The following is a 12,953-nucleotide window of genomic DNA, read 5'->3' as shown; positions in this document are numbered from 1 at the left end:
AATGTAAAAGGCATATCTAATCCCTTCTGTTCTTCCGTATTTAATTTTGGAAGAGTTATTTGTGATAAAAACCTTTCTATCTTGACATTGTCATTTTGTGATTCTGATTTATACAACTCAGAATAAAAATTCTTAAAAGCTTCATTAATTTCTAAAGGTTTATAAGTAATTTTATTTACTCTTGTTCGAATTGCATTTATTGGTTTAGAAGTCTGGTCTGTTTTTAACTGCCATGCAAGAACCTTATGTGATCTTTCACCTAGTTCATAATATCTTTGTTTAGTTCTCATAATTGCTTTTTCTGTTCGATATGTTTGGAGTGTATTATATTGTAACTTCTTGTTAATAAGTTGTCTTCGTTTTTCTTCTGTCATATTTCTTTGGGATTCTTTTTCTAATTTTGTAATCTCTTTTTCCAATTGATCTATTTCTATCATATATTCCTTCTTAATTTTAGAAGTATAACTTATTATCTGACCTCTCAAATATGCCTTCATTGCTTCCCACACTATAAATTTAACATCAACGGAATGTGAATTTATATCTAAAAAGAACTGAATGTTTTTTCATAAAATCACAAAAATCTTGACGTTTTAATAATATTGAATTAAATCTCCACCTATAAATTGATTCCTCTTTATCTATCATTATCATTGTCATTATTAAAGGAGAATGATCTGACAATATTCTTGCTTTATATTCCACATTTTTCACTCTATCTTGAATATTCGTTGATAATAGGAAAAAATCTATCCTTGAATATGTTTTATGTCTATTTGAATAAAATGAATAATCTCTTTCTTTTGGATTAATTCTTCTCCATATATCAATCAAATTTAAGTCTTTCATCAATGATAGAGTTAATTTTACTGCTTTTGATTTTGTAACAACCTTTGTTGATCTATCTAAAACTGGATCTAGACAAAAGTTAAAATCTCCACCTATTAATATTTTATCATGTGTGTTAGCCAAATTCAAAAAGACCTCCTGTATGAATTTTACATCATTTTCATTTGGTGCATAAATGTTCATAAGGGTCCATAGTTCTGAAAAAATTTGACAATGTATAATTAGATAACTCCCCGCCGAATCAATTAATACGTTTTGTATTTTAATTGGTAAATTTTTGTTAACCAAAATTGCAACTCCTCTCGCCTTTGAATTAAATGAAGCTGCAATAACATTTCCAACCCAGTCTCTTTTTAATTTCTGATGTTCTATGTCTGTTAAATGAGTTTCTTGTAAAAAAGCTATATCTGTTTTCATTTTTTTAATATATGTTAAAATTCTTTTTCTTTTTACCGGCCCATTAAGCCCATTAACATTAAAACTTTAAAAATTCAGTAGATTAGTCATTTTTTTTAAATTATATTACTCCACATGCAAAGATTAAAGAAGCTTAAAAAATGTTATATGTTAAATTATTTCCTGATTTTCCCCAATATCTAACAACTTTTATTGTACTACCATAAATCTTCAATTCTACTCCACTTACATAAAATGAATTAACTCCAGCATATTTTCAAGAAGGATCTCTTACCTTGGGAAATAAAGTCTTTTCTTCTCCAGGTACAGATTAAGGCCTTTCTGGATCTCTTCCAAGAGAACATTAGCTTCTACCAATCTTTCCAACATATTTGGCTGAGCAGTAGCTTCCAAAACATGTGTATCTTTTATCTTGTAACAACAAAATTAACACATTAGAAAAAAAATGCCTTGTACTATGTCTCATTGACAACAGATGAAGACAATCTTTAATCTTACATCCATTCAAACTAACAATACACTAAACTGTCTCAAGGAAGCAAATTTGCTGTGTCAGTGGGTGAAAATATGTGTAACATTATGTTACCAATTGAAAATAATGCTAGTTATCTAATTGGGATAACTTAACATTTTGAACACAAGAAATGAACTTTTTTCAGCTTATTCATTCATAGGATGTAGATGTTGCTGGCAATGGACAATTGGGAATGGACAATAAATGGCGGCCCTGTGCTGTTAAGTATACAGTTAACAGTAAGAAATACTCAACACCATCACCTAAGAAACACCTACAAAGAGATTGGCAATATATTTAAAGTGATTCACTAACGTGAACCAGGGGCATCTTACTAGCTTTGGTAACAGTCCCAGGTTTCTATCACACTAAATTAAAAGGTTACTTCCCAGAAAAGGGCAGGGAGAAGGATATCAAAGAATGAGAGGAAGTTCTCCCCTTCACTCGCACCCTGCAATTCGCAAATCGGGATTAGGTGCAAAACCTGGGAAGAAGATTTGGTAGGAAACAGAAAATAAAGAAAAGAAAACACTAAGTATTTTAAGTACTTTGATTAGGTACAGCAGCAATTCCTCACCTACAGCCCAATATTAACATGTGGAAAAATACTGGAAAGCTAAATATTGCTTTCAAAATTTCCCACAACTTTCCAAGTTTTTGGTATACATGGATGCTATAAAAGATGGAGGGTCTCAACAAAGTTGCATAATTTATACATTCTTTGATAATAAATGTACTTTGAATCTTTGAAATATCAACTATTTATTCCTCTCCATAGATGCTGCCTGGCCTGCTGTGTTCCTCCACCACTTTGTCCGTCTCTAAATTTCCCACATCTACTGAATCTCATGTTTATAAAAATACCTATTATTTATTTTGTTAATTGAATTCAATATTAAGTTTTGAATTGAAGACAGACAGACATACTTTATTGATCCCGAGAATAATTGGAATGTGTGATTAACTTACTGCTTCAAGCATGATATCCTTCCAGTAGCCATCTACAATTCCAAACTTCCGACCTTCTTCTGGCATTTGAGCAATGATATCCTCAGAGCTAAAGATAGGCTCTAGGTAAAGCCAGGTGGCCTGACATTTTAACCAGGCATCAAGAATATTCTGCATCAGCACTAACTTCTCTTCCCAAAGCTAGATTGTTAAAAATTATACAGAAAATTGTTACATTGACTTCTTATAATATTTTTATAAAAATAAACAACATTATCTCTTATCACCCAAATGAGTTCTTTTACTATCATATTTATTAAACAAAATGAACTGGAGCTTCAATCTAGGTGAACTACCTTACCAGTATGTTGTAAAATGAAGATTAATAATTAAGGACCGAAAATCAAAATTTCTAATTTTAGTAGCTAGTGTATTTAATCTTCTGAAACAAATTGCTTCAAATTGCATTGCAAATAAAAATCTGTAATTAAAATTACATTTATATACGTTATCAAAACTCTACATGTGCAACTTTTTCCGGAGAGGCAGAGAGAGGAAAACAAATGTCAATGCAGAATTGCAAAATAAATCAGCTTTAAATATAGGCATTCATTTTTAATAATGCTGCTTCACAAAGCCCCATTCTCTCCAATTCATTTGTTCCTACCTTACATTCAGTTTCAACTGGCTTAATATATGGTGATCCACGCATGGTCTGTACCTTAATGATGTGATCATCCAGCAATACCTGGATATCATCCACTGAGGACAGAATGCTTACATTCTGAAAATACAAGAGACTGGGTTACAGCATCTTATCTATAAAGGGCAATCTATATGCTCCAAATTACATCATTCTTCAATAACAGGTTACAACTATTCAGTCCATTAACTTTATACCAGTGTTTTTCCTCCAGAGTTTTCCTTTCACATACTTATGTAATTCACTCTTGAACAGTGTAATCTAATCTCTCTGCACTAGTACTTCTAACAGGCCCTACTCAATGATGAATTGCTCCTCAAGGTTTTGCTTCATTTTTGGTTCCTTTGCTAATCGTTTTCATTTTATGTCCCTGTTTCTTTACCCTTCCACCAATGCAAATGGTTTCACTCTGTCTAATCTATACTAACCCCGTTCCCTTTTCTATTTGCTTCTCTCCAGTTATCTCCACTTTTCTTATTTCCCTTTAAACTTTGTGTAATCACCCTCTTCACATTTGTGTTAACAACCTGTTATTTGTCAAACACTCTTCTTTTCCGCTCTTTTAAAAAAAATTATTACGCCCTGCTTTTCACTGTGAAAGAGACCGGCTAATGCAACACAGTAAATATGCTGTGAAAGAGAGAATGTACTGGATAGATGAAACTGCTCCGAATCAGGTGTTCAAGGAAATTTTGTAAAATAAATTTATAGGTGTGATACTCCAAGAGAACCATAATCTGGTCATGGTTCGGAGGCTTGCGTGCCTCAATGAACGGAGAGCTATGTTGTCTGGAATCAGGGCTTTATGATTTGGCTCTTGGTGGGGTCACCCATGCTAAGCACGTCAAAGGGTAAAGGTCAGACTAAGAGTAGTCCTTCGGTTTTCCAGGTTTTTGGATTCAACTCAGAGCTATCAACCCTGACCGGTAAAACAAAATTGCTACAGAAACAGCAATGAAGAATCCTTCTTCATCTGAGTCTGACAGTATTCCTGAGTCTCCACCTAGGACTTGTATGACTGACAGTAGTGAAAACCAAGAGGAAGCTACTGACATGAAGAAGGAAGCCTTAAACACCGTCAAGAGATGGAAGACCTTCACTGCTGCCGAAAACGCCACTTGCATAACAGGCCATATGTAAGAATGCAGGTGAAGTAAATAATCATCCAAGTTGACTTAGTTCAAAATATACTCACCGTGTCCCTATACTTTGTAAAGTTGAAGGTGCAATCCACCCATTCTGCTTTCATTTTAGCAAGAGCTTTCTCCAGTGAGTACTCTTTGCTTGCTGCTACTCCGATCTCTTCCAATCTAAACAGACCGGATTATGGGTCAATTTATTACTTATGTAAATACATACAGAACTTCCATTTGAAGCACTTGTTGACTTTCCATTACAGTTATTACTTGTACAATTTGCTAAGACTACAAAAAACAAACACATACACAAATAAACATCTCATTCTCTTAAACCCTTTTCCTTAATGCCTAATTGTCATCAGACAATAAACTTAATAGTTTTTGAACACACGATTCCTAAAATTGTTTTAAAATCTTACTTACTCATACAAAAAATTTTAAAAGAAAGTTCCTGTTTGGCCTTTAATTAACCTGATAATCAGAGAAGTATTGCCATTGCTAACCGACTGAACAGCACAACAATGAACTCCCCCACACCAAGGATCAGTCCATGAGCTCCCATCTCCCATTTCTCTGATGGTTCAATCTTGCATCTTTCTGACCCTTTTGCATTTTATCTTGTGATATTTGGTTTTTAAATATTAATTCTTTCATACTGTCTATTCATTTAACTAAAGCAATATTGTTTTGCTATTTTGGTAATAACTGGGCATGTTAAAAGCTGCATCCAATAACAATATTTTCTGCTTAATTATTAATTACTTTAAAGCTATTCATGAAATATTCACATTACATTCATTCAGTTACTAGTGAGCTGTTAAATTCAAGCAATAATGCTTATTAGCGATGACTCCCACTCCTTAAATTATCCTTCCTTAAGTAAAAACAATATTGAGATTTTCTTTGAATATCAATGCTTCAAATGAGGGACACGGGGTTGTGGGTAGAACTGTAATAAAGAGATTTTTGCCCTTTAGTTCTGCACACTTATAAAGGAAAATTATATGCATGATTCCAGACCAATAGCATGAAATACTTACAATGCAATTCTCTTGGCACAGACACACACACACACACACACACACACACACACACACACACACACACACACACACACACACACACACACACACACAATCAAATAAAGGGAAAAAATTGAAATGTAAATTCAATTGCATTTTCTCCATTCATTGCCAATTAACAACAACATGTAGTCGAGCGAATAAATGAAATAGTTGCAAATGAATAAACATGTAGAGCATAATGACTAATATCAGAATATCACAATGCAATTCCTCTTTATCTGCAAAGAGATCATAGGAAGGTGTTACCACATATTAAGCAGTCAATTAATCTGTGTGGTGCCCTTTGGTCTATTCATGCACAGACTACTCTCTGTACTGAGTAGAGTGACTAACTTATGAAGCAAGATTACTTCTTTTCAGTGAGAAAATAGCATAACAGAGAAGGTGCTGACGCTGGAAAAATTAAGTCTGTGAAGTGCTTACTTATCAAGGAATTTTTCGAGTCCAATTTCTAGCATCTCCTGCAAGGTGGTGTCTTTATCGGGTTTCACTTCAAATCCAACAACTGCACTTATCTGTAGACACCAAATGAAGACAGCACAAGTTATAAGTTGCCAAAGTTTGTAATTTAAAGGGAAGAAAATATTTCCAGTTTAGTCAAAATGTATTCTTTTTAATCTTTCAGCAACACCAATCTTAAGGCAGCTGTAACTATTTGCACAAATTTTACATGAAAATGCTGGAAAAACTGGTGCTGCAGTGCTAAAGTTGCTTCCAGTTTACACTCCAATGCTGAACTCCTCATTACATTCCAAGTGGAATCAGACTGTGTAGAGATTTCCCATCACTTCCCATTTGAATTGTTCTAGACTTTTTTTTGGACATCTGAAAGAAATCTGTAGTCTGCAATGGGTCTCCCATACTCACTCATAAATACTGAATAAGGCACAAATTTACTAAGTACAAGTTACCCTGAGACAGCTTGCCTGAGAGTCAGCCCTGAGAGCTGACTTGATCCTCAGTGATGGAAATTTCTTCTATCATGTTATGGGCTCATTTCTGGGGATTGGGGCCAAAACAAACCTGAAAGGAAAAGAAATGTCTTCTGGATAAATACTGCCTCCTCAACTCCTCTGGTTTAGATAACTGGCAGCACTGCAAATATTTAAAGCTTCTAAATGTCCAAGGCAATAAAAACAATCTAAAACACAAAGTGCACTGCAGATGCTGGGGTCAAAGCAACACGTACAACAAACTGGAGGAACTCAGCAGGTCAGGCAGCATCCATGGAAATGAGCAGTCAACATTTTGGGCTGAGACCCTTCGTCAGGACACAGCTCAGTGAGTTCTGTGCACGCCATGATGCTGAACTCTTCTTCCGTCGCCTACATCTCTGAGCCTACTACTTTAACAAGGATTCCCCTCCCCCTATTGATGACCCCCTTCTCACGTCTTCAACCCTCCTCCTCCTCCTAGACACCCCCACCGGGCCTTCTACCTGCACTCGATCTTTTTATCTCCAACTGTCACCGAGACATCAACCGTCTCAACTTCACCACTCCTCTCTCCTGTTCCAACCTCACTCCCTCTGAATGCACTGCTCTCCACTCTCCCCGCACTAATCCTAACCTCACCATCAAACCCGCACACAAAGGTGGTGCCATAGTAGTCTGGCGGATGGACTTCTACCTCAGGCCAAATGGCAGCTCTCTGACACCTCCTCTTACTTACCCCTGGAACAGGACCCCACCAAAAAACATCAAACCATTGTCTCCCGTACCATCACCACCCTTATCAACTCAGGAGACCTTCCATCCTCAGCCAAAAAACTCATAATTCCCACACCCCGCACTGCACGGTTTTACCTCCTCCCTAAAAAAAATCCAAGATTCTTTTCTATTCACTTTGCAGTCAGGCCAGTATTTCCTGAGCATTCCTAATTGGTCTTGAGATGAGTGTTGTGAGTCACCTTCTAGAATCACTGAAATCCTTCAAGTAAAGATACTCCTTGTTGCATGAATGATGTCACTGGAGAAAAGTATTGGCAGATAACAAAGCAGCTTCTTTATTCAACAAAACAAAATACAGTAGGCATCATACAGAGACGTTTTCGGTCAAAAGGTCTGGCTGGCCCAACATGGGGCTCGATATTTTATGTGCCAAACATCAAAGGACAATTCCATATTTACGATGTACAGACAATGCTTTCTTTGAAACTACATACGACCTTCACAGCTCCCCATTCACATCCACACCACAGACATCCACATGAATCTTAATCAGCCTTGACTGGTCTGGGATTCACAGCTTTTTGGAACCCATTGTTCAGAGCTGCACTCCAAATTACATCTACAATACATATTCAGATGTGAAGGCCGGTAGCCCAAGTCAATTGCCAAATGTACATGTCCTAAACCCAAAAACACTCCTACTACACTTTTGGGGAGACTGCACCGGGATTTAGACCGAACAATGATAAAAGAACAGCAATATTACTCCAAGTCAGAATGATGCACGGTTTAGAAGGGAACTTGCAGATGGTGGTGATTTCCTGTGCCTGCAGCCTTTGTCCTTTTTGGTGGCAAAGATCAATGGTTTGAAAAGAACTGTCAGAGCAGCCTAAGTGAGTGATAGCAGTGCATGTTGTAGATGGCACACACTTTAATCATGATGTAACACTGATGGACAGAATGAATGATTAGGGTGGTAGGTGGTATCAAACCAGAAGGCTACGTTACGCTGGATGGCATTGTTTGTTGTTGCTGCACTGTTGAAGCAAGAGGTGTCCTCTCACAAATTACATCCCTGACTAGATGGTAAATAGGTTTTGAGGAGGAATCACAGAACATGGGGCACCTATTACTGGCCATTACACTTAAGTGCTAGCCCACACTTATGTCATTGGTGGTTCCCAGGATGTTTATAATGGGTCATCAATCACTACAGAAAACTAATTCAGGAAATAAATTAATAAACTGTACACTATATAAATAATCGTTTATTAAATTTACTAACACGTAGTTTTTCAGGATGCTTCTAAGCATGCTGCAAATGGTTCTTGCTGATTCTCCATCACAACTGTGAGAAACAGCCATGTCCCTGACGCTTCACAATCCAAATTCTGAGGTCCAGAGTTGGAGCACATTTGGGTCAGCAGGGATAAAACATTAGCCATGATTTGATGGGATAGTGCCAAGGTTGCTCAGACAGATACGTGGGAAAATGTCAACAGAACTATGCAAAAACTAGGCCAGTCAGTCTTTGACAGTCCAGATAAATTTGGATAAAGTAAATGTGACTTACTGACAAATCTTTTACATGAGTGTGTATGTGCGCAGAGGGAGAAAGATGTGCCATTGTCTTGGTCCCTTCACTTATTTCACTTCATTATAGAGGCCATTCTGTTGTTGTCTTGTTCTCAGTTACCCAGTGTACAGTCCCTCAGTTTTCTGTTCATTGACTTTACTTTATACCGGGGTTCCCAACCTGTTTTATGCTATGGACCAATACCATTAAGCAAGGGGTCCATGGTCCCCAAATAATGAAAGCTCAGACAGACCTCAGCTTTGTAATCCTTAAGAAGCAATTGTGTTCTAAAAGAACACTAAGCACTGTTTGTTGTTTATGTGTCATTTAAAATTACCTCCTCCCAGTGTCGTTCCTTGATGCCAGGATTGCAAATTGTTGAGATGATAGGTAGGTAAGGTTTAAATTTCTCAATTTTATATTTGGCATTTTCTGCCACACGTTTGGGTCCAGAGACATCTGCAAATGTCTTTGTCAGTTTGTACATTGTTCTCCACATATTTGAAACTTTGTTTGTAACCTCTTCAGCATCTAGAGCTTGAAAAGGTCCTAACAAATGAAGAAAATAGAAAAGCAGTCAATACAAATCATAGTGCACTCTAGGAAAATCTACTAATCATATTCCAATATGTGACTAAACACGAGTAAATATTGTTTTTTTTTCACATTCTCTCCTTCATGGCAAGTCCCTGGGCCCCAGCCCTTAAACCAATGCATTCGGCCACCGATCTCACCTACAATGCCCTGACTGGTACAGGAGGCCTACTTCCCAACCATCCGTATGGTCCACTCTCCCCCACAGATCATCCGAACCCAGCAACTCTTCCCCAAATTCACCTCCCACACCATCATAGCTTTGATTTCCAGCCACCTTCCACAAAGCACACCAGAACTATACCAGCAGCACACAAAGGACGGGGCACGATGGATGGTCAGCAGCAAGGTTTTCCTGCACTGCTCAGCTTCAGGACTGTGAGTGAAACAGCCATTGACACGTTTCCTGAGCTGCACAGAACACACACACACACACACACACACACACACACACACACACACACACACACACACACACACACACACACACACACACACACACACACACACACACACACACACACACACACACACACACACACAAACCCCCCCCCCCCCCCCCTTAATTGAGCCTTTCAGGGCTCACATTAATTTCTAAGCCCTGATCTTTCAATTGGCCCTCATTTAAGGATCCTGTTTCTTATTTAATTATCTCCTGAAACTCACCATTTAGCCATTCTTCTGATTTGGTGTAAAAGTCATATGCTGTGTTCCACAGTTGCTCATAAGGTTGCTTCTGCCCGACTGTGGCCATTAATTGTGGGAACTGGGTCACTTCATGCCCCAGCAACTCCTGTTCTTTATTTATAGTCTTTAAAAGCATAAAACGAGATTTATTATGGAGATAGTTAGTTTCAGACTTTCTGACAGGCATACCAATAGGTAGGTTTTGATCTCTCAATTACATTGGCTTTATAAATATACCTAAATTTACTTATAAGTATTGGTTTATTATTGTCACATTTGATTGTTAGTGCAAATGACATTTTTCACTGTAGCTTTGATGTACTGTGCTTGATTAATATCTAATCTAAGATACAGTGCAATGTTTCTTTGCATACTTTTTACACAGGTCAGATCATTACACAGCATTAGAGAAAGGTAAAACAACAATGCAGAATAAAGTGTAAAAGCTACAGAAAAAGTGCAGTGCAGGTAAACAATGACCAGTAAGATTATAAGAAGGTAGATTGTAAGACCAAGCGTCCATTTTATCATACAAGAGGTCCACTTGAGGGTCTGATAGCATTGGGATAGAAGCTGTCCTGAGCCTAGTGGGACGTGCTTTCAGGCTTTTGTATTTTCTGTCCAGTGGGAGTGAGGACAGAAGAGAATGTACAAGGTGGCTGTGAGTTTGATTGTGCCGGCTGCTTTACTGAGCCAGCGAGAAACATAGAGAGTCCACAGAGGCTTAGTCAGAGGCTGGTTTCTATGATATGCTGAGCTGTTTCCATAACCCTGTGGTTTCTTACGGTTATAAGCAGACCTGGTGCCATTCTGAGCTGTTATGAATCCAGACAGAATGTTTTCTGGTGTTCATCGATAAAAATTGGTAAGAGCTAACATGGACATGCCAGATTTCTTAGGCCCCTGAGAAAGTAGACTCACTGGTGAGTTTTCTTGGCTGTGACTTCAATGTGGTTGGATGAGGACAAGGATATCGGAAAGGCAGGACAATGTGATATCAACCACGATCCTGATAAATGGTGGAGCAGGCCCACTGGGCAAAATGTCCCAGCCTATTCCTATTTCTAATGGTCCCATGGACAAGAATTAAAAATGAATGAGGATGGTAATGGGGACACAAAGGGAAAATAAAAATCTGGGAAAAGTGAAAACTGGGGGGGAAAATCATTATCTGAAATTACCAAAGGGAAACATTTGGAAATCTTAAATAAAAATACCAGAAGAGCTGATTATCCAAAATTATTAAACTGATTGACTATAACTCAAATGTGAACCACACGCTGTAATGCACCGAATCAAAAGATGCAATGTTGTACCTGAAGCTAATTTTGAATTTTATTAGGATAAGGTTAGAATTTCAAGGGAACATTGATTGGAGAAAGATGCATTCTCAAAGTAAATGGCAATTGCAAGCTATTACTAAATAATAAAATGCCGTAGGCAAATAGAGAAATGATAAAGCCAGGTCAGAGCTCTGCAGCTTAATTTTAATTCCTGCTGTAATGTTACTTTCAGGACAATGTTTGGTGGTATTAATCTTGCATAATTATTCTTCCAGCACTTTAGAAATCCAAGTCTCTTCTGTGGGGTAATTGGTTAGGGAGGGAATTATAAATAAATTAGCCCACACTGAAAGGATCTAAACCATAGATTCTGAGCATATGGCTTTGAAAGCATGTTCCAAGCGCCCTTCACATTGAAGTGGACAAGAAAGCATGCTCCTGTACTGGGAACACTAACATATTAATTCATAACAAGCCACATCAAAAGGTTACCAACATCTAGTTCATTCATGGCAGCAGCCAGGTTATCAGACAGTTCGCTGAGCTTTTCCACGTTATTCTTCATTTCATCTGTCGTTATAACTTCCTTTTTCTTGAAGCTGTCTACTTCTTTGCCGTATGCCACAACTTTCTTCTGAAATTCTTTTACTCTAAACACAGAATAATGTTGCATTAGTGGTAACTATTTTCATCATACAAATTATCAGATGTAAGTGGAAAACAAATCAGTTATTTTGCTATACAGGTGATGGGATTTATTGAATTGTCTTCTGTTCAAGTAACATTACAACTTCCACAAGCATTTTGTTTTGAGTCAATTTGAGTGGCTGAAAGCATAAAGAAAAATAAGTCTGTGATTGCAATTCTAATACAACGATTAAATGAAAATTGTGCTAAAAACCAAAGATAAAAGCAAGCTTTCAATTTTAAAATAATCTTAGGATCATTGATATTACTTACGATCATTAATCAATAAAAACCAACTGGGAAGTGAAGGAGGTGGTAAAAGCAAAAATGTGATTAATGACATCAGCACTAATAATTGACTCTTCCAACCCCATCATTCTATTATCCACTTAAACTAATGCCAATATTTTTCAGAGCACTGTTTAATTTAATTCTCATTTTCTGCTACAACTCTAGCCTTAAAGGTAAAAGAGAGGAAAAATTGTGCTGGAAGTTGTAACGTGAGTTCTCCAACACTGATGAGTTGATAGATTTCAACACATAGGAAAAAACTAAAGTCCAAAAGACGAGTACAAAAGAAAATGCAGCACTGGAGTTTATATCAGGATCAAAGAATACTTCGCACCTCCTCCAAAATTTCCATGCAAAGTGTGCAAGGTAATTCCAGCTCACTTCTCTTTGAATTTCTCTAGTGACAAATTAAGCATCTCTGCCAAAGGGAATTCACATTTGTGCTGATAGAGCAAGTGTAATGTTTTTAGCTATTTTAAAGTGATGTTTATTTCATTAATTTTTAAGAAC

General features: G+C 37.2%; 1 protein-coding gene across 1 annotated transcript in view; it reads right to left on the bottom strand.

The window, feature by feature from the left end:
- dnah3 (dynein axonemal heavy chain 3) overlaps positions 1-12,953 on the bottom strand; it is a 155,838-nt gene that overhangs the window by 97,087 nt on the left and 45,798 nt on the right. Inside the window, exons 15-22 of the mRNA XM_073060476.1 lie at positions 11,962-12,115; positions 10,162-10,306; positions 9,239-9,450; positions 6,079-6,170; positions 4,627-4,741; positions 3,396-3,512; positions 2,750-2,929; positions 1,541-1,677 (exon numbers count right to left, since the gene is read on the bottom strand). Coding sequence (XP_072916577.1) covers positions 1,541-1,677; positions 2,750-2,929; positions 3,396-3,512; positions 4,627-4,741; positions 6,079-6,170; positions 9,239-9,450; positions 10,162-10,306; positions 11,962-12,115 — 1,152 coding nt within the window. The remainder of the gene's footprint in view (positions 1-1,540; positions 1,678-2,749; positions 2,930-3,395; positions 3,513-4,626; positions 4,742-6,078; positions 6,171-9,238; positions 9,451-10,161; positions 10,307-11,961; positions 12,116-12,953) is intronic.

The sequence above is a fragment of the Hemitrygon akajei genome, chromosome 11 (genome assembly GCF_048418815.1).
Source record: "Hemitrygon akajei chromosome 11, sHemAka1.3, whole genome shotgun sequence".
In the NCBI taxonomy this organism is placed as follows: Eukaryota; Metazoa; Chordata; class Chondrichthyes; order Myliobatiformes; family Dasyatidae; genus Hemitrygon; species Hemitrygon akajei.
This window is presented reverse-complemented; position numbering and strand designations above follow the sequence as displayed.